Source organism: Sciurus carolinensis, chromosome 13, assembly GCF_902686445.1.
Source record: "Sciurus carolinensis chromosome 13, mSciCar1.2, whole genome shotgun sequence".
Lineage (NCBI taxonomy): Eukaryota > Metazoa > Chordata > Mammalia > Rodentia > Sciuridae > Sciurus > Sciurus carolinensis.
Genome location: NC_062225.1, coordinates 22931156 through 22956346, shown reverse-complemented (window position 1 = coordinate 22956346; position 25191 = coordinate 22931156). Strand labels below are relative to the sequence as shown.

The following is a 25191-nucleotide window of genomic DNA, read 5'->3' as shown; positions in this document are numbered from 1 at the left end:
TTTGCTTGTTTTGTTTTGAGACAGGGCCTCCCTAAAGTTGCCCCGGCTGACCTTGAACTTGTGATCATGTGCCTCAGCTTCACCAAGTATATGGGATTACTGAGTACCTGGGATGGCAGGCTTGTACCACCCCAACCAAGTAGCTTAGGTCTTTTATCCTACCCTGATTCCTGTTTTAATCCTAGGAACCACTGTGATTCTATAACTCTGTAATGACAGTATGAAATTAAGTGCTTATACTCTGGAACAATAAGAAATAGCATGGTAATGAGCTTGCTTTTCTGTACTTTTGAGTTAATTGATTTTATTTTCTTATAGGAAATGTGAAACTCTGAGTTTCATTTTTATAATAAATTCAGGCATAATAGCTGTTTAAGAAATCTAAATGAAGATAAATATATTTTCTATGGGATTTTAGAATAGTTGCATTTAGCTTTTGTGTTGACATATCTGTTTGACTCTGCCTTTGTCTAGCCTCTGACTGAAAAGTAGGTTGTTGAAAGCCTAAACAATTCGTCCTGGCTTTGATAATTCTTGCTGACATGCTTTTAACCCTGCAGATTAGAACGGGGACTTAAGAACCAATTGTTTACACTGTGGGTCAGCTGTGGGCTTCTATATATAAGAATATAGGAAACTGAGGCAGTGTACACAGGAAAGAACTGGAAAACTAGCAGCTTACAGAAACACACACACTCAAAGAAGTTGAGGAAAGACAGTTTAGAGACTTGAAAAATTTAACTTGTTTCAGGAGTGAGGCAAGCGGTGACTGCTGTATCCTGCCAGGCCCTTGGAAAGGCTAAGCAGGTAAACAGCTGTTTGCTAGAAATCCCCCAACTCTAATATTTCACAGGAAATATTAGTTTTGCAACATTGTTTTCAAATTGGTATGTGATGTCAAGCCAGGGGATTGAGTATTTCAGAGAAACTTTGATCCTCCTCTTGAGAGCCAGGAGGGTTTAGAATCTGGAACGTGATTGATGTCAGTTCTCCCTACACCCCTGTTGGTCACTTTGTTTGACCATGGTGAACTCTTCTTACCACAGTCAAGTTGTTTTCATCTTACTCTGTTTTCTTAGATAGCTTATTGGAAAGTCAGAAGATACTATATCCGGGTTACTAGCTATAGAAACCAATTTCTTCCCACTTGAGGTTCAACTCAAGATTCATTGTATGCAAAACACCATACAAACCCCCAAAACTCGGAATGAGTCATTGATATTTTGCAAAGATATTCATTGATTACTGAGGCTGACAGAATCTGATTGAAATGTAACTTTGAGGGGAGAAAGGATTAAGTTCCAATAAAGGTAGTATCAGTCATCTTCAGAAAGTATAACTGAGAAAAGAAGGGAAGAAATAAGATCAAACATACTAGTTGTAATTGTAAATAGTTTGTTTATACCCTCTGCCCGCCACGTGGGATTTTTTTTTTTTTTTTTTTTTGCGGTGCTGGGGATTGAACCCAGGTCCTTGTGCTTGCGAGGCAGGCACTCTACCAACTGAGCTATATCTCCAGCCCCATGGGATTTTTAAAAGAGGAAAAGACTCCCATTGGATTAAGGGTTGAGAGGGAGGGGAAAAAAAACACAATTATATGCAATGTGTAAAATGTGTTTTCACTACCTGTCTATGATGTGGAAAGAGATAAAGAATGCTTATTGGATTTTTAAATCTTATGATTCATTTGCATGTGCATTTCTAATTACCAAGGGACTTTTTACTGTAAGTGCCTGCCATTTTCTTGTAGTGTCTAGTAAGAAAGAGTAGAGTAGGTACATTCCAAAATGTCAGTAATATCCATCCACGTCTGAGCGTTGAGATTAGAGTGACATTTTTTCCTCTGGCTTGGTATTCTTAGTTCTAATTTCCCCAACTTTTTTTTTTAAAGTAGTAGATGGGCACAATACCTTTATTTTATTTATTTTTATGTGGTGCTGAGGATCAAACCCAGGGCCTCACACATGCTAGGCAAGTGCCATACCACTGAGCAACAGCCCAGCCCTAATTTCTCAACTCTTAAACAAAGAGAACAGCTTACTGCTACAGGAAATAGTTTTATGTGGTGAGACCCAGAAAGAAATATCTGAAGTAAAATGTTTCACAAAGGAAATATATAAAAGAATGGCACAAGAAAATTCCAGGAAATTTTTCAAATACAAAGTTGTGTTAAATCTTGTGACTTGCAATATTTTGTTGTGGTTATTTTAAGAACTTTATAACTATGTATTTTACTTGGGATTTAAAAAAAAAGTGTGACTAATTACAAAGTTGAAATACTTTTCTTAAATCTTACCACCAGTGACTTTTTCTTGTGAATTGTATAGACTAATTTGAATGATCATTTTTTGCTTGATGTTCATTCTGGTGGTGGCGCTAGTGAGCTATGCAGAAAAGATGAATAGCTTCAGGATGCAGGAAAGGGATTTGCCAAATGTAAAGCCAGGAAGTCTGTTAAAGTCACAGAAAAATCTGCAGAGTGAACCATGTTCTTAATATGAGTAACAGTGTTCAGAAACATTGCAAACTAGTCTAGATATATATTTATTGCTTTAGTTTGGGACTGAGTTTAAGAAATATGGAGTTGTTTAAATATTCATATATTTCTCCTTGCTTCTAGAAATACCTTATTGATGACATAAGTTTTCTAGTGATATGCCACAAAGTATCTTTTATGTCTTTCCTGAGGGTCTGAAATTATTTTTCTGCCTTGGGGGTCTCCTTACTAGAAAAGTGAGCCAGGAACTAAGAATTAGTTTTGATTTAATCTCTACTATCCAAGTAGTACACTAATTATATACTTCCTGCATCTTTTACATATTTCCTATAAAATGGGAAATTTAAGAAATTATTTCTTAACAAGATTGAGTAAAGAATTTTAAGCTATAAAATGATTTTCCACAAGGCCATAGAAATGGAAAATATCTGGTACATATTATAGGTCTTAAAAGATCTGTGAAGACATGAAATTTTGCTATTTTAATAAATATTTTCTCAGTTTTATTGTTGATGAAATTCAGCTAAAAATTAAAAATCATGTTTTTCCTCACCAGTCATAAAAAGCATCTTAATTCTTAAATCTCATACAAAATCATCTTAATTTCAGAGCAGTGACCTCTGAAGGAAAGAGTTGGGGGACACCTGGGAGGGATGTGTCCCCCTGGATAAGATGTGTGAAGTGCTTCCTTTGCTTGTCAGGTGGAGGAGGAGCTGCAGGAGCAAGACTTCTTGGACCGCTGCTTCCAGGAAATGCTGGATGAGGAAGACCAAGACTGGTTTATTCCAGCACGAGACCTGCCTCAGGCCATGGGACAGTTGCAGCAGCAGTTAAATGGACTGTCGGTCAGTGATGGTCATAATTCTGAAGATATTTTGGTAAGAACTATGTGTATTTCCATGTAAGACATAGTATAAAGAATGTAGGATTTGGAGTCACAGACTCTTTCTGGCCCTACAATCTTCAGCAAGTTTCTGGAGCCCTCTGAGCTGCTCTGATGGGCGCGGATAAGAAGGTACAATGAAGACATGTTGCTCCTCACCAAGCACTGCGGAAATAATATTGTGGCCAGTGTTGCCAACTTTTGTTCCCCTCCCCCACTCCCGAGGGCTTTTCATAGAGGAATTGGGATGAAGGATAAAAATTTGAACACTGAAGATCAGGTTTGGTTTCACATAATCATTTAGGAATGTGAGGGCCATCTGGCTGTGACATGTCACCTGATTTATCACCAAGGTTGTTTCAGCTGATTCAGGTGTCCCTTCCTCCTTCACTACGCCATGTGCATTCCTTCTGAAGCTACAAGCTCAGAATGACCTTTCCCAGTAGAGCAAGGCCATTCTTGGGTCAAGGGTATAGAGCAGTTGTGCTCCTCTGCTAGCACCTCCAAATGGGCTCTCACATGGTCATTTGCTGCTGTCCTCATCTTTACCATCACCCAAGTCTATATTTAATATACTCTCGTTCTGAATGTTTCTATCATAAAAATTGGCTGTTCATTTTGGAAGTAGCATACTCCTGAGAGGCCATTTTCCAGTTATAATTAGACCAGATAAATTAATTTCTTACTTTCCATGTTTATGTAATATCAGAATTCTGTATGCAGTGTGTTTTTCACCCAACTCATGTCTTGAATGATTATGCCTTGCAGTTTGATGAGTTTTAGGGTGTTCACAACAGAGTTGTGAATATATTTATAACCAAAGAGATAAAGATGAAGAAAAGTGGAGATTATGGTAACCAAATTGGTTTCAGGGAGTATGCTTCTTTTCATGAAGTTGAGGTACTTATGAAATGAAAATTCTTTTTGGAGTTGAACTGAGAGACCTCTGATGTGATTTTGGGAAGCATCAGGAAGGGAACACAATCTAAAACAGGAAGGAGAAAATGAGCTTGGTCAGGGCTAAATATGTCAGGGGCCATTGAGAGCAGCCAAGCAATGACAGTTACAAGGAATTTTCTTTCTTTCTGTCATTAAGGCTAAGGGGAAGGTACTGGTAATAATGGAAGTGGAGGGCCTGAGGGCGTAGCTCAGTGGTAGGACACTTCTTAGCATGTATGAGGCCCTGAGTTCAATACCCAGTACCCTGCCCCCCCCCAAAAAAAAAAAAAAATCAGGTAGGGAGAAAATAAGTTTTTTTTTTTTTTTTTTTTTTTTTAAGAAAGTACAACTTGCCTTGGGATTTATTTTCTCTTGTTCTTATTTCAGAGCAAAAGTAACCTGAACCCAGATGCCAAGGAGTTTATTCCAGGAGTGAAGTACTGAGCCAACAGAAGATTTGAGGAGGACTTGTCTGTCCCCACATCTGGGGATAGTGATGCACAAAAAGGCGGAGCTGTGTGGAGGGGGGTGGGGTGGGCGAGGGGTGCACAGCGGGGAAGGGGAACCGCGGTTTTAACTGGATACTGTGACTCTGAGTAATGTGCTCAGTCTTACTCTACAAGCCTCTGAGTATTTCTTGTTTGTTCTACTGACTTTCACTTGGAGCAGTTTCCTGTTTTTTGTTTTGTTTTTAATTAACTCTTTTGAATTAAGGAGATTGCATTTTATTTTTTCCTTTATCAGGAATGTTCTACTGTCTGTGTTTAAACAAAATAAGCTGACCAAGGAAAACTGGGTATTTAAGAAATACTCTTCTCACCCTGCTGTGTACCTACCAGGAGCAAGGAGTACCCACAGAACTACTTGTGAAGTCTGTTCAGCTGGATGGGAAGAGGGACAAGCAGAGGAAACACATGGTGCAAACCAGAATCCAGAGCCCAACTCTCCTGTACCCTGGAGTTTCTGCAGTGAACTGGGAGTACCTGTGGCCTGTAGAGCCATGTCTTTCTGCCCTGAATCCCATGCAAGAAAATGCAGACGTAAAGTTCTTAGCTTATGGTAACTTTTCTGATGGCTGATGAAAGTTATAAATCAGAAGGGGTGGGTTATGATAGCAATTGTCACTGGAGTCCTGTGGTTGCTGTTGTCCACTTCTTCAGCCTCTGTTTACAGCTACCATCAGACTCATCATTTACAGGTGAAGGCGCACTTAGGGTTGATTTGACACCTCAGCCCTCAGGTGTCTCTCCTAACATTTGCTTTCCACACCAGCCCTACTGTTTTTAGGAAAAGTTATTGTTACAGAAACATGTGAGATGCCTTCTGTTTTGGCCGTCAGCTCCAGTCTGGAGACTTAACCTTAAATTCTGTTTTTGGTTTACAGTAGCATCTTGGGTAGTGGTGTCTTAAATTTATTTGGACAGTTTAATTTTTTTTCCAGCCCCATTGACACTTGGTAGTTCTCCTAGTATCTTAATTCCCTCAGAAAAGTTTATGCACTTTTTCAAAGAAATATATTTTTAGGACACTAGTAAGAAGCTCAGCTCACAGATTGGATACTTCTCCCACCTTATAAAAGTTTGCAAAGGAACTCAGACATGATTTAGGCCTCCTGCTTAACGCATATGACTGTGCCCCCAACCCTCCAGGGTATTTAAAACTGTTTCACATTTTATGTTCCCACAACCCAGTCTTTTGAGTTTTCTAGGTTGACTTCTCTGAGTATTCTCTTTATCTTTCCTACCGATAACTCACTGGGGTTTTTTGTTGATACATCTAAGGACTAAACTGGGCACCAGGAGCTGCTTTTTGTGTACAGAGATGTAGGTGGTAATAGTGTATGTGAAAGAGCATGTCTAGCGCTGGACATTCTCCCAGGATGAGCACTGGCAGAGATCTGAGGATGTAGTGGCTTTTGAATAACTGTTGCTTGCTGTGTGATAGGCCTATAAGGGCAAGATCACATAACTTGAAATAAAGTCAGTGTAGATTCAGTATGTGGATGTGGGACAGAGTTTGGAAGGAAAGGACTAGGTCTGGGAAGCTAAAGAAATTCTCTTTTTTCTTATGAACTCACTTGGTTTTTTTTTTTGTTTTGTTTTGTTTGGGTTTTTTTTTTGTTTGGTTTGGTTTTTGTTTTTGTTTGTTTGTTTGTTTGTTTTTTTTTTGGTGGTGCCAGGGATCAAACCCAGGGCCTTATACATGCAAGGCTGGCACTTTGCCACTGTGCTGTACCCCAGCCTCCCCTGTTGATTTCTTGAAGAACCACAGGCTAATGCCAGATTTTTTGTTTTGAGACAGGGTTTCTCTATCTGAGGCTGGCTTTGAACTTGGAATCCTCCTTCTGCAGCCTCCTGAATTGCTGGGTTTACACTAAAGCCAGATTGAAAATACAAACCCATATCATTTTCCTCATTTGAGTTTATAGGGTGGATACATTTGAAGAATGGTCTTTTTTCATTAGGTCACATGTCATAGGAGAGCAGCTTTGGGAACATGTATTGCCACACATGCACATTAATTCCCAAAGCTTCTACCTCAAGAGAATGAAACAGTTAATTCTTTTTCAGGGAGGACTCTGAATAAAGAAATTTCTTTATTCCAGATTCACCTTTCAGCTGTGGATGCTGCCTCTAAGAAGGAGAGGGCATTGGAATCACGTTAATTGAGGGAATCTCTCCCCTGGGGCTACTGTTCCTGCTCCAGTTTCCATTAGCCCGTGTGTTGGAAACATGTTGGGATTGTAGGAAGAGCCTTTTGCAAAACCCTGGTATCTTCACAAAGAGGACAATGGACCCTCCTTTGGCTACCAATCTGGAAAGTCCTGTAGGGATCCAGAGTATCCATTTCTTCATCCTGAAGTTTTTTTTTTTGTTTGTTTGTTTGTTTTTTTATGTCAGGTAGACTAAATTGCTAGGGGTGGTCCAAGAGGCTCGTTTTGTCTTCTGCTGTCCTGGCTGTTTTGAATGTCAGTCTTCAGCACAGTTTCACAAGGTGTATTGGGTCAGGACTAAGGAAACTCAACCTGATGAATCTGGAACCTAAGGGCAGGATTTTTCAGTCCTCCTGGAATGCAGAGTGTGCTGCCCTCAGGATCAGGAAATAGCTGACAAGTGATTTCTTATTATGTATAGGTCTTGTGCTTCCAATGGTTCCTCCTGTGGTCTCTTTGCCATCTATTTCATGTTGTAAAATGTGTTGGGATTGTAGGCAGGATTATCCCCTGGGCCTTAGGCTCAGCCCTAGTTTGCCAACTTCTTAGCAGAAAATTCAGGCGAGTCTGGTAGGCCCTTCGCTAGGCTCTCACTCCCAGACTTTTCCTCCAAGAGAGGCCTGGGTACAAGCAAGGCTGTACCCTTTACCCTTCAATGGCAAAGCTTGTGTTTATGAGTGAGAGTTCTGATGTTGAATTTAGGCCACTACACTCTTCTCACTTTTAAAATTGGCAACTAGAAGTTTGAGAATTTGTATAGAAATAAGTATTTTTAACAGTTGCCATTCTGGCTGGTTCCAGTGTTAGTTCATTAGTATTGATTTCTGATAACTATGATTATTTATTTGACCCTAAAACTACAAGGAGATAATTCCTCTCTTTCTCTTCATGGGAAAAAACAAAGGAATGTCTTTTCAGTTTCTCCAGATGTTTGAATTGCAACAGAAAATATGAGGATATAGCGTAGGCCTGCGTACATGCAGTTCTGAATCTCAGGCCAGTTTCTGTGTACAGTAGTTTACTTTTGGGGATCATATAAGGGCAAACCTGGAAAGATCATAAAGAAAAGGATGGATTTTTATGGCACCTTTAATTTCCAAAGTCAAAACAGTTGGGATCTCTTTAAATTTATGCTAACAGAAGCTTAAAAATAAATGTTTTAGTGAAATACTAAGCATTTTCCAGATTGTTTATTGCTATAATGTCAAAGTATTTTCTTGATTTTAGAGAGGCTGAGCCATAGTGTGGTCATGCGAATATGCTGGTAATTAACAGGTTAGAAAGCAAAGTTGGAAGAAGAGGTAGCTCAAGGAAACAGCTGGAATGAATGTTCTTGCATTAGACCTGTTGCAAACATTGATTTGCCTGAATCCACCCTCCTGTGGTTAGAGGAGGCAGGTCTTCAGTGAGGGTCTCAAACATTACAGGCTAATGATCTTTTGGTTTAGGTGACACTTGAGGTATGGGAACCAGTAGAGATCTGAAAAATTTGATCAAGATTTGGAGATATCCACCCATTTGTAAAGATTATGTATCTCTTCTGGGATACTGTAAACAACATTAATTTGGCAAGTGGGCAGAGAGAACAAGATTGACCCTGATTTGCTGTCTTGTGAATTTCATCCACAGACTTGGTCACAGTTTGGAAAGAGGTCTCAGTTTCTTTCCCGCTTTTTTTTAACCCCCATACCAAAGCTGCTATTGGTGACAGGGACAGGGGAGCAGGAAATCTACCCAAGGAAATACCCAAATATCCTGCATATTACTTGGCCTTCTGCCCTCACTTTCCAACCTCCTGTTATTATTGCCAATCAGTCTCATTTTTAGAGGAGTCATGGGAATAAGACGGCTGGATATACTGATCTCCATCAGGTGTCAACCAAGAGATTTGCCCTTCCTGCTTCCAGGGGACATGAGAGAAATCTAAAGGAATAGATATACCATCTTTATTTCGGGGGAAAAATATTTTTAAAAGGCTGCTTCAGTTTTGTTTTTAAGTCTCATTTACCAAATTTGCTGAGCTTTCTTCCTCAAATCTACCTTCTCACTGGCTACCTTTTATTTCAAACTAAGAAACATTTTAGGTTATTCTACAAAAAATTGAAAAATTTATTTCTTTTTGCATTGTTGGGCATCATATTCAGGGCCTTGCTCATTGTTGGGCAAATCATCGAGCTACATCCCCAGCCCTGAGATAATAAAAATTTTAAAATATTTTACTATTTTACAGTCATTAGAACATTTTTTCCTATAAAACAGTAAAGCGTTTTACTCTGTAAATTGATACTAAGTGATAATCCTCTTGATTGTAAGTGTTCAAAAATGTTTGATGCTTGAAGGGTCATTGGGAGGTAGGGAGTCTTTTTTTTTTTTAAATAACTTTATGATGCATATTTTACATATCATAAAATTCACCCATTTCAGATGTGCAAGTCAGTGATTTTAGTAACTTTCCTCAGTGGTGCAGCCATAACCATTACTTGATTCTACAACATTTTCATCCCTCCCAGTAAGTTGTTCATGTTCATGTAATCATCAGCCCTTGTTACCACCCCAGGCAACCACTAATGTTCTGTCTGTGTATAAATTTGCCTTTTACTGACATTTCACGTCAGTGGAGTCATACGTGTGGTCCCTTGTATCAGGCTTTTTTTTTTTTCACTTAGCATGTTTGTGAGGTTCATCCATGACATATAACATGTTTTGGTGGCTTGTTCCTTTTACTACTGAGTAGTATCCCATTGATGGGTATGCACATTTTGTTAGCCAGAGAGCCTGAACTAGGATTTCAACCTCCTGTGGTCTGAATGGAACTCTTGGAACATAGGGATATAGGACTTACAGGTGAAGCTACTGATTGTGTCAAAGGAATAACTTTTCAGAACCAGCTTTGTCACTAGAAGCTCCAGGAGCCTCAACTACTGCAGAAATTTTTATAATTTTGCAACATTTTTTTATAAGGAACTTCTGTGCTGTCTACTACATGTCAGGACTTTTGAATCATCTAATAAATCCATTTAATAAGTATGAGCATGTGTCTGAGTGGAGAAGAAAGTGAAACCATCCATGCTGTGCTGGATATTTGTCCTCCTCCAGAATGAATGGGGGAATCTGAACTTTCTAAATGTCTCCATTTACAAAGCTGAACATGTATTAAAGGTTGTACTGCCTTTGTTGGACATGTTGGGAGGGAGGGAGGAAGGGAGGGAGGGCTGACAGCAGAGGTGGAGAGAAGAGATTAGAACTTGTAGAACAAGAATCCCCCAGAGGGTCAGAGGATGTGTGTGTGGGGGGCACAGCTTTGATGTGGATGGCAAGTGAAGTGCTGATGATATTAGGGACAGCATAGTACCTCCACCTGGCCCTAGACTTTGGACCTTTGTCCCTGTTTCATAAATGTTTAAAAGCTATTGTCGCTTTTTTTGTCCCCTCCTAAATAAACATTACATGGCAGTTATTAATACAGTTTGGAGGATGGACAGGGCTTTAAAATTGAAGAAAATAATTTTCATAAAAATATCAAAAATAGAAAAGTTACTTTTAAAAATTTGCTATACAAACCAAATGGCAGCTGTTGAAAATCTCAATAAATGAGAATAAAGTGCATCTGCTGGCAGTGGTACCTTTATTCCTAGGGCTGGTTCACTGTGTGTCATCATACTAGAGGGGTGCATGTGTGTGGTATGTGAGGTTTTTTTTTAATGTCTAAAGATGTGTCAATTTCAGTTGAATAATTTTACTTGCAAATGAGACTACAAAATAGTAAAAACATGGGCTTGGAATCATGGACCTGAGTGAACTCCCCGCTTCACCACTTTATTAGTGTCCTTTGGCCTGAACCTGCTTATTGGTATAGGTGTGACACTGACCCTGAGTCTATTTGAAAATTAGAATTTTCCAGTATTCACTGCTACACTGAAAACTCTTAATATTGCCAGGTGTGGTGGCACACATCTGTAATCCCAGCAGCTCGGGAGGCTGGGGCGGGAGGATCATGAGTTCAAAGCCAGCCTCAGCAATTTAGCAAGGCTCTAACCAACTTAACAAGACCCTGTCTCCAAACAAAATATAAAAAGGGATGGGGATGTGGCTCAGTGGTTAAACGCACCTGGGTTCAATCCCTGGTACCAAAGAGAGAAAGCTCCTAATACATCACAGCCAGTAGTGGCAGTAAGTACGTTTTGAACATAATTGATGAAAGGGACTTCTTGGGCTAGAAAGGAAAGTGAAGAGTTATCTTCTGTTTGAGCCAAAGCTAACTCCTGCCTAAAAAAAGTGAAGGGATCCTGTATTTGTCTTTCAACTCTTAAGCAAGTCTGAGATCCTGCTGCATACAAAGCATTGTCTTAGGCACGAGGGAGGGCACAGGGTTAGTGGGGTCTGCTGTTGAGACAATCAGTGTTTTGTGCTTATTTTAACTTAAACTTATTTTGAACTCTCCTAAGGATTTTAGGTGCTAAAAAGATTATGGGTCCAGGGCAGGGGTTGTGGCTCAGTGGTAGATCCCTAGCCCAGCATGTGTGAGGCACTGGGTTCGATCCTCAGCACCACATAAAAGTAAGTAAATAAATAAAGGTATTGTGTCCATCTACAACACACACACACACACACATATATATATGTGTACATATTTTTTTAATGGAAAAAAAAATTATGGGTCCAGACTAGGGTCCATGGGTTTTGCTTTGAGTCCTATGATTGCTTTCTTCTCAAAGCTAGGGAAAAAAGCCTGAGCTGACTTGCCTATTTATTATAACTTTTTGAAATATTGAGGGTGTACATAGGGCTGATATATTTGAGTGTTTAACATCCTTGAAGATGTGGATGGTATATTCATTTAAAAATTTTCACTAAAAATTATTAATATACTAAAGTTTAGATACACTTTAAGTATGAAACTGAATTTTGCAAACTAAAAAAGGCTGTACTCATTTTTAGTCCTAAGAGCACTTCCTCACACCTGGAAGACATCAGTGTTAGCTGAGTGGACTGGATGATGAGGCTGTGCTGAGATCAGACAGATAAAGGTGGTGCCAGCCTTATTTAAGTCCAGCACTCACTGTCTTCTTGCCCCGTCATGAGGCTGTTATTGGCTGGGATGCTTTGGTAGTGCAGAATCCCATAAATTGCCCCTGGTAATTTACTGGAAGAATATGTTTAAAGGAGGTGAAACTCAGAAAAAAAAAATCTCATGAGCTCCTGTGTATAATAGAGACTCAGTAATGAGAACAAGCAACCTCATCACATGTGTGAAGGTTTTGTTGTTTCTTTGCGTTACTAGAGATGGCACCCAGAGTACTCTACTACTAAGCCACATTCCCTGCTCTTATTTTTTGAGTCTTACTAAGTTTTAGGCTGGCCTCAAACTTGTGACCTCCTGCATCAGTCTCCCAAGGGGATTATGGTTATGTAACACCACACCCTGCTTGCACCTTATCACATCTACTAAATGTGATAGGATCTAGGAGCATATCTGACCTTAGTAGGCACTTTTAAGATTGTCTTCATGGGGAGGGGGGGGATTGGAGATACAGTTCAGTGGTAGAGCACTTGTTGGGCATGCGTGAGGCCCTCTGTTCAATCCCCAGTACTGGGAGGGCGGGGGTTGGGGGGAATTGTTTTCACTTTTTCTTTTTTTGTGGTACTGGGAATTGAATCTAGGGCACTCTACTACTGAGCTATATCCCCAGCACTTTCTACTTTGAGACAGGGTCTTGCTAAATTGCAGAGGTTGGCCTTCAACTTTCAATTCTGCCTCTGCAGAAGTTGCTGGGATTACAGGCAAACACTAATGCACCTGGCTTCATTTTTTCAACTAACATGTACTCAGCACTTGGATTAAACTAACATTTACTCAACATTTGTTCTTGGTTTAAAAAAGTCAAGTCATGCTGTGTGCAGTGACCCACACCTGTAATGCCAGCAGCTTGGGAGGCTGAGGTAGGAGGATTGTGAGTTCAAAGCCAACCTCAGCAAATGCAAGGCGCTAAGCAACTCAGTGAGACCCTGTCTCTAAATAAAATACAAAATAGGACTGAGGGGACGGCTCAGTAGTCAAGTGGCCCTGAGTTCAATCCCCAGTACCAAAAAAAGAAAAAAAAAAAAAAAAAAAAAAGTCAAAAGACATGCGTGCTGCTATTCTGAGGTTTTAGATCATTGTCCAATCGGAATTATAGCGTGTACACAATATAGTGATGGTCATATTTGAAGAACAAATAAGTTCTCATAAACTTTTTACCAAAACACTGCTTGAACCTAATCCTAAGAACACATTAAAACAAAACAAAAAAAGCCAAGCCAGGTGGGAGGCACATGCCCATTAATCCCAGCGATTCAGGAAGCTGAGGCAGGAGGATCACAAGTTTGAGGCCTGCCTCAGCAACTTAATAAGGTCCTAAGAAATTAGTGAGAACTTGTCTCAAAAAGCAAAAAGAGCTGGGGATGTGGCTCAGTGGTGAGGTGTCCCTGGGTACAGTCCCCAGTACCAAAACCAAAACCAAACAAAAGGGCTGGAATTGTGGCTCAGTGGTAGAGCGCTTACCTAGCATGTGTGAGGCACTGGGTTTGATACTCAGAACCACATATAAATAAATAAATAAAGGTCTATCAACAACTAAAAATATATATTTAAAAAAAAAAATCTAGGCATGGTGGCTCATACCTGTAATCCCAGCAACTCAGGAGGCTGACAGGAGGACTCTTAAGTTCAAGGTCAGCCTCAGCAATTCAGGGAGGCCCTAAGTAATTTAGCAAGATCCTGTCTCAAAAGTAAAAAGGGCTGTGGATGCAGCTCAGTGAGCCTAACATGTGAGGCTCTGGGTTCAATCCCTAGTACTAAAATAATAATACAACCAAGCTCACCACTCAGTAATTCAACTGTTATTAGGACTATGGGATATAGCAAAGGTACTTCTATCTTTGTTCTCTGCAGGTTTTTTTTTTTTTAACCAGGTGAGGTACTAGAGATTTGCCAAGTGTGGGACCCCAAGAATTTGATGAAGGTTGGATGTGAAGATGGTTCTCTGTCCCTTGAAGGGACTTGGCTTGAATTCTTACTGCTCAAAGCTCCAGCTTGCCCCATTGGGCTAGAGATGAGAATTATGGCCATTCTGTTCTATGTGAATGATGTATTGTGAATAAACAGGTAATATTTAAGACCCCCTGAGAGCCTACCTGGAATTCAGAAGCTATAGGGCAAACTCCTTCAATTATAGATGTTGGGCCTCTGGCAGGATCAACTCAGACAATTGAGTAGAAATGAAAATTCCTAGCTGGCATGGTGGTGTACGACTGCAGTCCCAGCTACTTGGGAGGCTGAGGAACGAATGCTTGAGACCTTGGGTTGAGGTCACTCTGGGCAACATAGTGAGAATGTCTCTTTAAAAAAAAAAAAAGAAGTCTTCATCCACTCTACTCACCTTTGACCTATCGATTCAGCCCTCTTGAGGTAGTGGGTAGGAGGAGGGGAAAAAGACTGAAACCTAATTTTAAAATAAACTCTAGAACTGACACATGTAGGTTTGAGAACTGAGGTCCAGGAGATGATCTAGGCCTTCTAATAGTGTACACTCTGGACACCTGTAGAGACAGTCACTGTGGATCAAGACTCTTTGGTCTTCAAGCAGCACAGGCAGCAGAACAGGAAGCTTCAGGCTGGTCTTCTCTAGTTCACCTACTGAATCCAGAGGACACAAACCATGTCTGCTCCTCATGGATGCTCATTATTCCCAGGTCCACACAACAAACAGAAAATGTCATGCCATAACCAGAGCCAGGCTAGTAGCAGTCAGGAACAGCCAGGGAGGCCACCTAGTTAGGCTATCCCTAGTTGGCCTTCTTGGACTTCGGCAATCCTCATAAACTCAAGAATCATTCACATGAAAAATTGCAAAATGTGCTGCTTACTTACAACTTCCAAATCCAGCGAGGTAAAAATTTTCTCAGACTAGAATTGTATTGTCCCCTAAATCCTACTGAAAGACTCAGGAGAGGGTATAATATGGTTACTCCAGGTGCAGACTACTTAGTTCCAATAGTGATCAGGCAGGAAGCATTACCTACTTTTGATAGGAGGAAACTAAGGTCACAGGTTAATGTGTACAGTGAGGTAACGGGAATGAGTTGGGGTGGCACAGATAAATCACCTGTCCAAGGGCATGGTGAATGCGTGCAGAGGACAGACCAAGTCCCTGGAGGGGGGCTTTCAACTATGGACAAAAGCATTCCTAAGCCCTCTGGGACACCTGCTAGGTGCGATGAGGATATAACAGCAAGGGTGCTGAACACACAGTTCAATTGGGGAATGGCTAGAGTGCATTTATTTTCTTCTATATGTGTTTTTTAAAAAGAAAAGATCTTTCTAGCACCCAATGTCCACTGGGCTTAGAATGGGAGGAGCCAGGGCCAGCTCCCTAGGAGAAGGTATAGGAGTAGAAGGCAACCGCATTGACGTTGTAGTCCATGGGGAGGAGGTGCCCAATGTGCCTGGCCCCTAGGCTGGCCCCGCCCAGGGCGGAGGAGTGCCTCAGCTTCATCAGGGTGAAGCTGGAGAAGGAGTTCTGAGCCTGGATCTCTCTACCCTGGGTCAGCGCCAAAAGGAAACCTGGAAGGAAGAATGCAAGGACAGAGATGAGAAGAGACCAGGGGGAGGGAAAGGGGACAACAATGCCAACGTCTTTCTGTGAAGGTGCTGAAAGGGCCAATAGCCAAGTGTCCAGCACACAGTGTATCTCAGGGCACATGGAGCCACAGCCTGAAGGCCTGCCCTCCTCTCAGTTCCGGTGCTGGGAAGGGCAATAGCGGCCCTCAAACCCTATAGAATAATGGGAACTGAGAAACTGCCTGAAAAGAGGCTACCAGGACTAAGGAGCCATGTTTCTTTCCTTCTGGCCAGGATTATACTGACTAGGGATGTTACGGTTTATCATATGCTGGAGCTCTGATTCGAAGTTAGTTTTAATTTTTAAAAAGTTAAAACACGTGTGTGTATGTATATGTGTGTGTATGTATGTGTGTGTGTGTGTGTGTGTGCACACATGTATACATATATTTCTTTCTTTTTTGGTACCAGGGATTGAACTCAGGGGCACCTGACCACTGAGCCACATCCCCAGACCTATTTTGATTTTACTTAGGGACAAGGTCTCACTGAGCTGCTTAACGCCTCACTTTTGCTGAGGCTGACTTGAAACTTACCATCCTCCTGCCTCAGCCTCCTGAGCTGCTGGGATTACAGGCATGTGCCACTGTGCCCAGCAAAAAGGGGTTATTTAATCAATCCTTTGGAATATAACATCTTTCCAGGAGCTCAAGGAGCTGGGACTGTAACTTAGTGGTAAAGCACATGCACAGCAAGCCTGAGGCTCTGAGTTTAATCCCCAGCACAAATACATAGTTCCTTCATGGAAGCCGGATAGGACACAGAAAAGGGTTCAATGGAGTGAAGGCTGAGGGCCTTAGCCTGAGGCACTGGTGGTCTGTCTTGGCCTCAGGGCACACATCTCAGTTCTCCCTAGGACAGGCAGCTTACCTGGACCACCTCCATTCCAGCCCCATCCTCTGCCCTTGCCTCTCCCCTCCCCTCACCCCGAGACTCACCTTCCTTCAGCAGCTCCCAACTCTTCCACACAGAGCCCACACACAGGATGGGGAGGCCAATCTTCCCTTGGAACAAGACCTGGGTGGAGGGCCGAAAATGGATGCTGTGGACTGAACAAGCACCTTGAGCTGCCAGGTGGTTTCCTAAGACCAACCCCAAATCCCAGATATTTTCCCTCTAATCAAGACATAGAAGAAGGTGAAGTCAAGGGAAAAAAAAACAGGGATGAAGAGCAGGCAAGGGAGGGAAGAGAAAAGGGGCAAGCAAGGGGTAGAAATAGGAAAGAGAAAAGGGGAGGGAATGGACAGAAAGGGGACAGCACAGCACATTAAACCCATTTACTACATGAGAATACAAATTACAGACCAGTGACAGAGGGAAGCACTTGACTGTAGGATCTTCTTATGTTATAGGCAGAATTTTTCTCACACTGTAAGTTTATCTAAAATAGTTTCTAATTTATGCAGGGATTGATGGGACAGTCCCATCACCAAAGAGGAAGCAGCACCTCCACTCACCGGGTCAATCTCGGGTAGCACTGCTACAATGTGTCTGCCCAGCATCTCCCCAGCCTTCCTGAAGATGTATCGGGAGAGGGGGTCTCCCTGCTCAGCTCCTGGAATGGGAGGAGGGAAAAGGGGGCTGGGGAACACCTAGGAACTATTTGTCCTGGTTATTCTCCCAGTTGCAGGGTAGCAACTACGGAAGCACCTCTAGCTGGGTGCCTGTAGAAAATGGTTCACCAGGCACTGGGAAGGGCAGCCCCCAGTCCCAGAGCATCCTAGCACCAGATCACTAGGTTATGCTGAGTTATTTTGAGTCTGGCCCTAAGTCTCTCAGCTCTGGGGACCCAGCTGTGGGAGCCCAGGCTAAGAAGTTGGCTGATAGCCTGTCAGTGTCCCCACCCACCTCCAGCTGTCTGTTGCTGGTGAGCCCCTTCCTTTTGGGAGGAGAAGGGACTCAGTCTAGCAGGATCTAAAAGAGTCCCAGAATACCCCAAAGCCATGGAATCCATATTAATGGAGTATGGACATGACAGGGAGAAAGCAAAATATAAATAAACAAGCCCTATGTTTAGCTTCTGACACCCAACAAAATATGCCCAAGGTTTCCTTAATCCCCTACTTCTTTGGATATAAAAAAAAAGTTATAGATTTGTCCAAAGGACAACTGTTCCATAAATTTCTCAAAAACTGGTGCAAACCTTGCAGTAGCCTCGCCACCAGCAATACAAAAGAACTGTTAGTGCAACCCCTAGTCCTTCTGCCTCAAGGTCCACTCCCTGCCATCACCAAGGACAGAGGTGGCAGAACACTGAGGTCACTTGGTGAGAGGAAATGTGGTGTCTAGCCCCCATACGAACTCCACCCCCTAGATAGGCAGGTCTTCAGGGAACAAAGCCAGACAAAACCCTATCCCACCTCCAGTACCTTCTGCAATTTTCCGGCAAAACCCAGCAAACCGACTTTTATCAAACTCCCTATACAGGTAGTTGAGGATTCCTAGCCGATCTGGCACCTGAAAGACAGAGAAAGGGCACAAGACAGCCATGAGAAGCAAAGAAAACCCCATCTTCCCACTTAAGTTGGTCTTTCTAATTTCTACTATTTGAAAAGCTAGAATACTTCTGGGGGCATGTTTTAGCTCTAGAAGGTTACTAAGGATGTGAGATTTCTCATTTGAGAAAAGTGTCCTTTTCCCCAGCATGGACTTCACTGTTACAGGTTAGCTTAACGGCAGTGTAGGATACAGATACGTGATCACCACAGCATGTTCCTTAAAGTGCTCTTGGAGAGGTTTCTTTCACCAAAGGAATCTGAGGAATACCATATACTGCAACAGTCCTTTGGAGAGTCACAACACACATTAGCAAAAGCTCTGAGAAGCATTGAAACCAAAAAAATTCATTTGCTTCTCCCAAACTTATGTGACCACAGAAGGTCTCAAACACATTTTAGTAAAGGGGAGTGGTGCTAAAATTTGAGTACCTACATATAGCAATGTACTAAATATTTTATACACAGTCTCATTTAACCTTACTAACAACTTTCTTCTTCTTCTTCTTTTTGTACTGGGGATTGAAATCAGGGGCACTTAACCACTGAGCCACATCACCCGCCACTTTTTTTATTTTTGAGACAGGGTCTTACTAAGTTGCTCAAGGCCTCACTAAGGTGCTGAGGCTTGGCTTTGAACTCATGATCCTCCTGCCTCAGCCTCCTGAGCGGCTGGAATTACAGGTGTGTGACACCCTCTCACACTGCAAACCTTGGTAGCAACTTCCTAAGAATGACTGGGAGTATGAGAGGCGGCAGCAGGCATGCCAGGGGAGCGCAGACACAGGGACGGGCGAGACTGGGCTGGCTCCAGCAACTGCTGAGGAAGTGTTTCCTCCTGGTCCCTCCCCGTTCCTCACTTTGCCATAGGACAGGGTTCCTCTTTAATCACCAACCCCTCAGCCTTGAGAAGACATGTCCTACCTTCTGGTGTCTCTAATCTCCTTCCTCAGCCTTAGGCCCAGCTTGCCTAAGTGGCCCCCAAAAGACAGACTGGCCCTGTCTGATAGACAGCTATCAAATACACTTACCTTTCTTCTCCTCTTTCTTCCAGCTCTCCCTCCTACCTTTCACCTCTGGCTCCACTAAAGGCAGTTGTTTCTCCTAACCCATAACTGAGCACAGCACAGATGAGGAGTCAGTCCCCAGTGCACTGGGTAGGTGGCTGTGCCTCCCTCTGAACTTCCACTGTTCCCTTCTTAATAAGCTCTCTTGACCCATAAAGGTCTGAGTGCAAGTCAGCATTCAAGGAACTTGCTTAGACTCTACCTGCTATTTCTGTCTCCTGACCTTGACTTGCAATTTTCGTGTTAGCTTAGAAAGCTGTTTCAATGGGTTTTAGTTGCCCAAGAATGAAGCCTGGGTAACCAGTTGTTCCCAAACCACTGCTTTCTCATGATACCCTCTGGAATGCACTGTCTACTGCATTCTAAATTCTGTTCTTACCTATGGCTTCACCCTGCAGTTCTGACCCACCTTTGGCCTACACAATCCCTCTCCTGCAACTGCTTTGGCTCAGAGTCCCCCACTGCCCTACCCAAGGTGTTACATTCACTGGGGCCAGGGAAGTACCTGGAAATAGTTGAACATGGCCTGCTTGACATAACCAATATCATGAGGAGCCGCCTCTAGGTTGTCGATGGAGTCAAACACTATTTTCACCGCTTGGTGTGCAATCCAGTAGGCTGCAGAGAGCAGAGAGGGCTCAGATGGGGCAATCTCTTGGCGATCACCAGGAAGGAAACTCATAACTAGACAGGGTTAGTGATCTGCTTGGGTTTTATAGTAAATTACATTTCCTGATTCCTGAGGGTGGGGATGCAGGGGAGTGGGAGGTGCTTTTAATGAAATTGCATCTCACTGACCCAGAAAAAAGAAAGCAGGAGAAGACAGAATAGGTAAATCTGTATCACATCTGCACAAAGACAGGGTCAATCAGTTCTCACAATCACTGCCAGAGTCACAGCCTGAGCTGGGCCCCAAGGGCCTCTGTACACATGCTACCCATAAAGAGGCCCTGATGGGAGGAGTTTCTACACCTCTGTCCCAGAAGCAGAGTAACATGGCACTTCCTGGCATCTATGATCTTAACTTTCATAATCTCAATTCTTCCCTAAGGTCTCCAAAAGTCAAAACAGGTAGGCCACAACCATTGTGCTGAGATATGAATCTGAACCCTGGTGCAAAATCACTAGTGAAGAGTAACGTCAGCAGTTGGTGCAGCAATTGCAACTCTATGATCTGTCAGCCATTACCCTGTATTTGGAATGGCTATCCCAGATAGCCCCTAGGGGTCAGCAAGCCAAGAACAGGGAAGAAGATGGGGAGCTGCAGGAAGGAAAGGGTCCAGGCCCAGGATGAGCTCACCTGAGCCCTCATCTCCTATCATGTGGCCCCAGCCGCCGCAGCCACTCTCAGAGCCATCAGGGTTGATGAGCCTGCAGTTGGAGCCTGTCCCAGAGATGAGCACGATCCCACCTGGGGAAAAGGCATGGAAGGCTCAGTGTGGCCAAGGCCCTGCACAGAGCAAGAGCTTCCAACTGTGAAAAAAGATAGGACAGAAACCATAGGGGCCCCAGGCAGAGGGATTACCACCCAGTCCTGCAGGGGAGAAAACTGAGTCCAGCAGATTTCCTGCCTAAAGGGGAGGGCCTGGGTCTTGGAGAAATGCCAATCATATAAAACCTGTCTCTAAGGACTGAGGAACGTGGCCTACGTCTCCTCGAGGAAGTGTGGCTCCTTGCCAAGCCAGTCTTCAGGTGACTCTACCTGCTTTACCGAGTTCCTACTGCATGCCAGAGATTTTGCTAGACACTGTTCTTACAGTGATTTAGTCAGTATCCTAAAGCATCTTATGAATACAACTGTCCCCACTTCATAGATAAGGAAATTGAAACTCGGAGAGTTCCATGACTTTTCCAGGATGGGAGCTAACAAATGCCAATCCCATGATCTAGCACTTTACAATATCACAGAGCTCCCCCAGTTTCTCCTCGGTACTCTAGGCTACCCCTAGCTTGCTTCTCACTGACTACCACCAAGGGCTTCCTCCTTTGCATTGGAGTCTCATGTTTGATTTGTTTCCCACCACGATTACATGTCCTGCCCTCTCTCTTCTATCTTTCAAGTCTTTGTTGTGGCAGAGGCTTAAGCTGCTCATGAAAGGATTTGGGTGGAGGAGGGTGACACAGAGACTTCTTTCCACATCCTGCAATACTAGTTTTGCCAGCTACCTTGAAGGGGCTTTCCCAAGAAAACCAGTTTTCAGCCTCATCCCTCCCTCCACCTCCTCACCATCCGGCGTAGCTGTAGCGATGGAGCCTGCAGCATCAGTGGTGATAACGTAGTTTTCACTCAGGTAGGGATATCGGTCCCTCAGCTCCTCCGTCAGGATCCTCACTGCATCCTCCTGCTCCCCACCACTCAAGGATAGGCCCTAGGCCATGTGGGAGGTGAGCAAGCAAGCAAGCAGAGCCCCAGACCCAGTGTTTTCTCATCCCCGATCCTCCTGATGCCTGCCTCCTGCTCTCTACATCTGACCATACCCTCCTTATCCAGCCTCAGTCCCTCCATCCCACACCATCACCCCTCAGAAGGTCATGGCTCCAAGAACAGCCCAGACTGGGGATGGAGAGAGGAAAGAGGGGATTCAACAATGCTGTTTGAAGCTTAGACAACAGTGCTCTCAGAAAAATCAGGCAGAGAAGCAAGGCAAGGGGTGATGGTTTGGCTGTGCCCAAAGAACATCTCACGTGGGTGTACAAGGAGTAGCCAGAGCTGCAGCAACTCGGGAGGAAGATCTAAGCTGAGAGATAAGAAGAGCTAACCCTTAATGAGTGTACATGGGTCAGGTTCTGTGTTAACCCTTTTGGGATGTATCAGATCACTGTATTTTTCCCAATAACTCTGGAATAGCTATTGCTAGCAATGTTTTCCATGTGAGGAAATAGGCTGAGAAAGTAAAACCCACTTAAGGGTCAAATAGATACTGACTGGTAAAGCTGGGATCCAAACCAAGGTCTCAATGGCTTTCCCCAGTCCCACTCTTCCAATATACTTGTGGTTGTAGGTGGCAGGTAAAACCATGAGAATGGGTAAGATGACAAGTTTCAACACCAGGGACTAGACCTTGGAGGCCTTCTCATCTACAGTCATCAAGCTCTTCCAGTCCAAACTTGCCACCTGTCTTAGAGTTGCTGTTGGCTTAGTTCCCAGGCTCTACCCCAGACTCACCAAGCTTCGCAGAGGTACCAGAGGATCCACCCCTGCTTTCTGTTTGGCCCTGTTCACCATCTCGTTGATCCTTTCCACACATTTTTCAGTCCCGATCAGCTGGCCCCAATCAAGGGAAGGAGGAGTTACAAAGGCTTGCAGGACCTGTGTTGTCCCTACCAGCTGCTCTATGAATCCCAGCCACCACCTCAATTGGAATTACAGAGAATAAAATCAGAACCAAGCCCTCTGGTCCCCTCAGTGTGGCTTTTACCCAGTGGTTTGTGCTCAGTCCATCTGCTTCTGCCAGGATCTGCCCATCCTCCGAAAGTAAAAGGACCTTGGACCGTGTGCCTCCCCTACAGAACACAAGAGGGCACTCAGTCCTGCTTAGAAAAACCTGCAGTAGAGCTAAAGCTAGTGCGGTTCCTATTGCAGGCAGAGCCCAGTGTGATAGAGAGAGTTCCAGCAAAGCCCATCACCACTCCCAAGCCCACCTCTGTGGTTTGGTGTTTGTTATGCTCTTGAAACTGAAACACGGTTCTCCCTCAGCTTCCCTTGGAATATCCTACTTATCCATCATCTGGGTCTTGAAAGTTTCTGAAAAGTGTGGCCCATCCCACTTACTATTAGTTAAGGCCTCACAGAACCCCCAAAACTATTAAAATTTTCCTCCAAATCAAGAATGTGTTCAGTTGCTTTGTGTCTGCTTCTAGTTTAACAGTTCCATGGGGCCAAGCTCTGGATCATTTATCTAGCCTCATAAGTAGCACAGAGCTTGGCACAAGCAACATTTGGTAAATACAGCTAAGGAAAAGTGCACATCTCTCTGTTCCTCTTGTAATAGCTGAAGACTGCCTTTCAAGACCCAGCTCCACCTGCCAAGGTCTTCAAGACATCTTTGTAAGAAATGCTCACCAGATGGCAGGGAGAATTTATACACAATCAATTAAACCCTCCAATGCTGATTACTGGGGAAAATGGTAGTTTAGAGGCAGAGCTGTGGTGATGGGATGTGTGTTTCCTTATGGATCAGTACTTTTAGGAATGTCTTAGGAGAGGACACTGAAGACCTTCTCATCAGATTCAAAGAAGACACGAAGTTTCAAACAGTAGTCAAGGCATGTGAAGTGGCAGATTCAACATCCAAAATAATTGCTTGACAAACTGAAAAAAATGGGTTATATCTTATAGATGAATGTTACAGGGATGAAGGCAAACTGATACACTGTACTGAGGTTTAAAAAAAAAAAGTGCTACAAATACAGGATGGTACAGGAGCAGGGAGATCAACCTTAACAATTCATGTGAAAAGACTTTGGGGTAGGTCAGCAGTGAGGTATGGCAGACACTGAAGTGAATTTAATGTGAGATTCAAAAAGTGCAGTGCTCTCTGAAACAATAGTCACCTTCTATTATATCCTGATTTGACACACTCAGATTCACAGAATCTTGTCACAGGTAGGAAACTTGGCAATCAATCATCTTGTTCCTCCCTGTCCTCAGTAACTGAAGCCCAGAGAGGGCAAATGTCTTACCCAAAATTATACACAGAGTAGGGTTATAACAGAAAGTCCTATAGACAAGATTCTGATCAGAAAAAAAAGAATAACAGAGGGTTCAAACCAGTACGAGGTGCCTGTAGTGCCAACAGGAATGTGGAGCTTTGGGGCATCAGGACTTGTGAGCTTTCTGATTTGCACCTGCTGGAGCGCCCAGATACCCTCAGGCAAAGATCTTTGTCCCTGCTTCAGCCTCACTCCTACTTCCTATCCCTAACCCAGAAACTTCACACCTGACACCTGTTCTGCCAAAACTCTCTCTGGGTCTGGGAATGAGGAAAAGGCTGCTTTCCTAGAAGGAGTCCACCGAGTGGGTTGTCTGTGGAAGAAAGGGGCGTGGTTCCGCCGTAAAACACAAAGGACCCCCTGGGGTGCGGCCATGGCATTCACCGAGCCCCTGCATAGCACACCGCCTCGCACTTAAGGTCGGCCCTGCACGTGACACACCCCTTCTCCGTAAGGCCCTGCAGCCCAGAAACCCCAAGTGGCCGGACCCTGAGGTGCGAGGCCACCTGCAAATCTGCCTGGCCACGACCTTCCGCCCCGCCCTCCAGCCTGGGATGTCCGAGGTCGCCCCTCCCGTGCTCCGGGCGTCGGGCCGCACTCACCCCTCTACACCCCCGTAGAGAGCGGCCATGCTGCTGCTACCGCCGCCGCTGGTCGCGCCGTTTGCTCCCCCACCCTCCTTCATCTTCCCTCCCTCCATCCTGCTCGGCACCGCCCCGCGTCACGCAATCGTCTGCGCAGTCAAGCGGGCTCGCGGTGCGCGCGCGGGGGGCGTGGCTCTGAGGGCCACCACTTGTCCCGGTTGGCGCGGGCAGGACAACTTCTCGGACTGGGCTAGTGCGCGCCTCCGCGACTCCTCCCAGTCCCGGCCCGACCTCCCTCCTCCCGGACCCTGATTCCAAGTGGTGGAGCCAGAAAGTAGCGTCCAAATTGGCCCCACTAGTCACTCCCTTCCCCGCCCCTGGCCATCCGGAAGTTGCTGGCAGCTCCGCGCTGCGCGTGCGCAATGCTGGGTCGGCTCGTCCCGGGTTGCGCGTTAGGTGACGCGCTCACTGCAGGGCTCCGCGGAGATGGGGTCTCCGAGAGCCGCTTGCACAAACCTGGGGTCCCCGTGCGTCCTAAGAACATCAATGTGGAATCCAAAGTCTGCCTGGCGATGGCGAAAATCACACGCGCACGCAAACACCTGCGCAGGTCTTCAGCTGCGCTCGTGTGACTATAGGGA

At 44.0% G+C, this 25191-nt stretch overlaps 2 protein-coding genes across 6 annotated transcripts in view; one reads left to right on the top strand and one right to left on the bottom strand.

Moving 5' to 3' along the window:
* Paip2b (poly(A) binding protein interacting protein 2B) overlaps window positions 1–6425 on the top strand; it is a 32886-nt gene extending 26461 nt beyond the window's left edge. For 3 of the 4 annotated variants that reach the window (XM_047522771.1, XM_047522772.1, XM_047522773.1), the window contains exons 4-5: window positions 3199–3375; window positions 4707–6425. In XM_047522771.1, the coding sequence (XP_047378727.1) occupies window positions 3199–3375; window positions 4707–4763 (234 nt within the window). In that variant the 3' untranslated portion in view covers window positions 4764–6425. The remainder of the gene's footprint in view (window positions 1–3198; window positions 3376–4706) is intronic. The other variant, XM_047522774.1, reaches the window with a different exon arrangement.
* Window positions 6426–15327: 8902 nt separating this feature from the next.
* On the bottom strand, window positions 15328–24796 carry Nagk (N-acetylglucosamine kinase). 2 transcript variants are annotated; one of them, XM_047522747.1, is made up of 10 exons: window positions 24569–24796; window positions 22673–22757; window positions 22420–22518; window positions 21481–21622; window positions 20554–20664; window positions 19759–19871; window positions 18061–18148; window positions 17149–17246; window positions 16630–16708; window positions 15328–15634 (listed from the first exon to the last, which is right to left on the bottom strand). In XM_047522747.1, exons 1-10 carry the CDS (start codon window positions 24664–24666, stop codon window positions 15444–15446), a joined length of 1104 nt encoding a protein of 367 aa, XP_047378703.1. In that variant the 5' UTR covers window positions 24667–24796; the 3' UTR covers window positions 15328–15443. The 2 variants fall into 2 exon arrangements, with proteins under 2 accessions (XP_047378703.1, XP_047378704.1); XM_047522748.1 differs by lacking the exon at window positions 24569–24796 and adding an exon at window positions 23317–23344.
* Window positions 24797–25191: the final 395 nt, after the last annotated feature.

Coding starts and splice junctions, on each gene's coding strand:
- Nagk (XM_047522747.1), bottom strand. CDS start 24,666: ATGGAGGGAGGGAAGATGAAGGAGGGTGGGGGAGCAAACGGCGCGACC. Junction 20,665..21,480: donor CGCTACAGCTACGCCGGATG/GTGAGGAGGTGG, acceptor CCTTTTCCCCAG/GTGGGATCGTGCTCATCTCT. Junction 15,635..16,629: donor TTGGGAGCTGCTGAAGGAAG/GTGAGTCTCGGG, acceptor TCTTCCTTCCAG/GTTTCCTTTTGGCGCTGACC.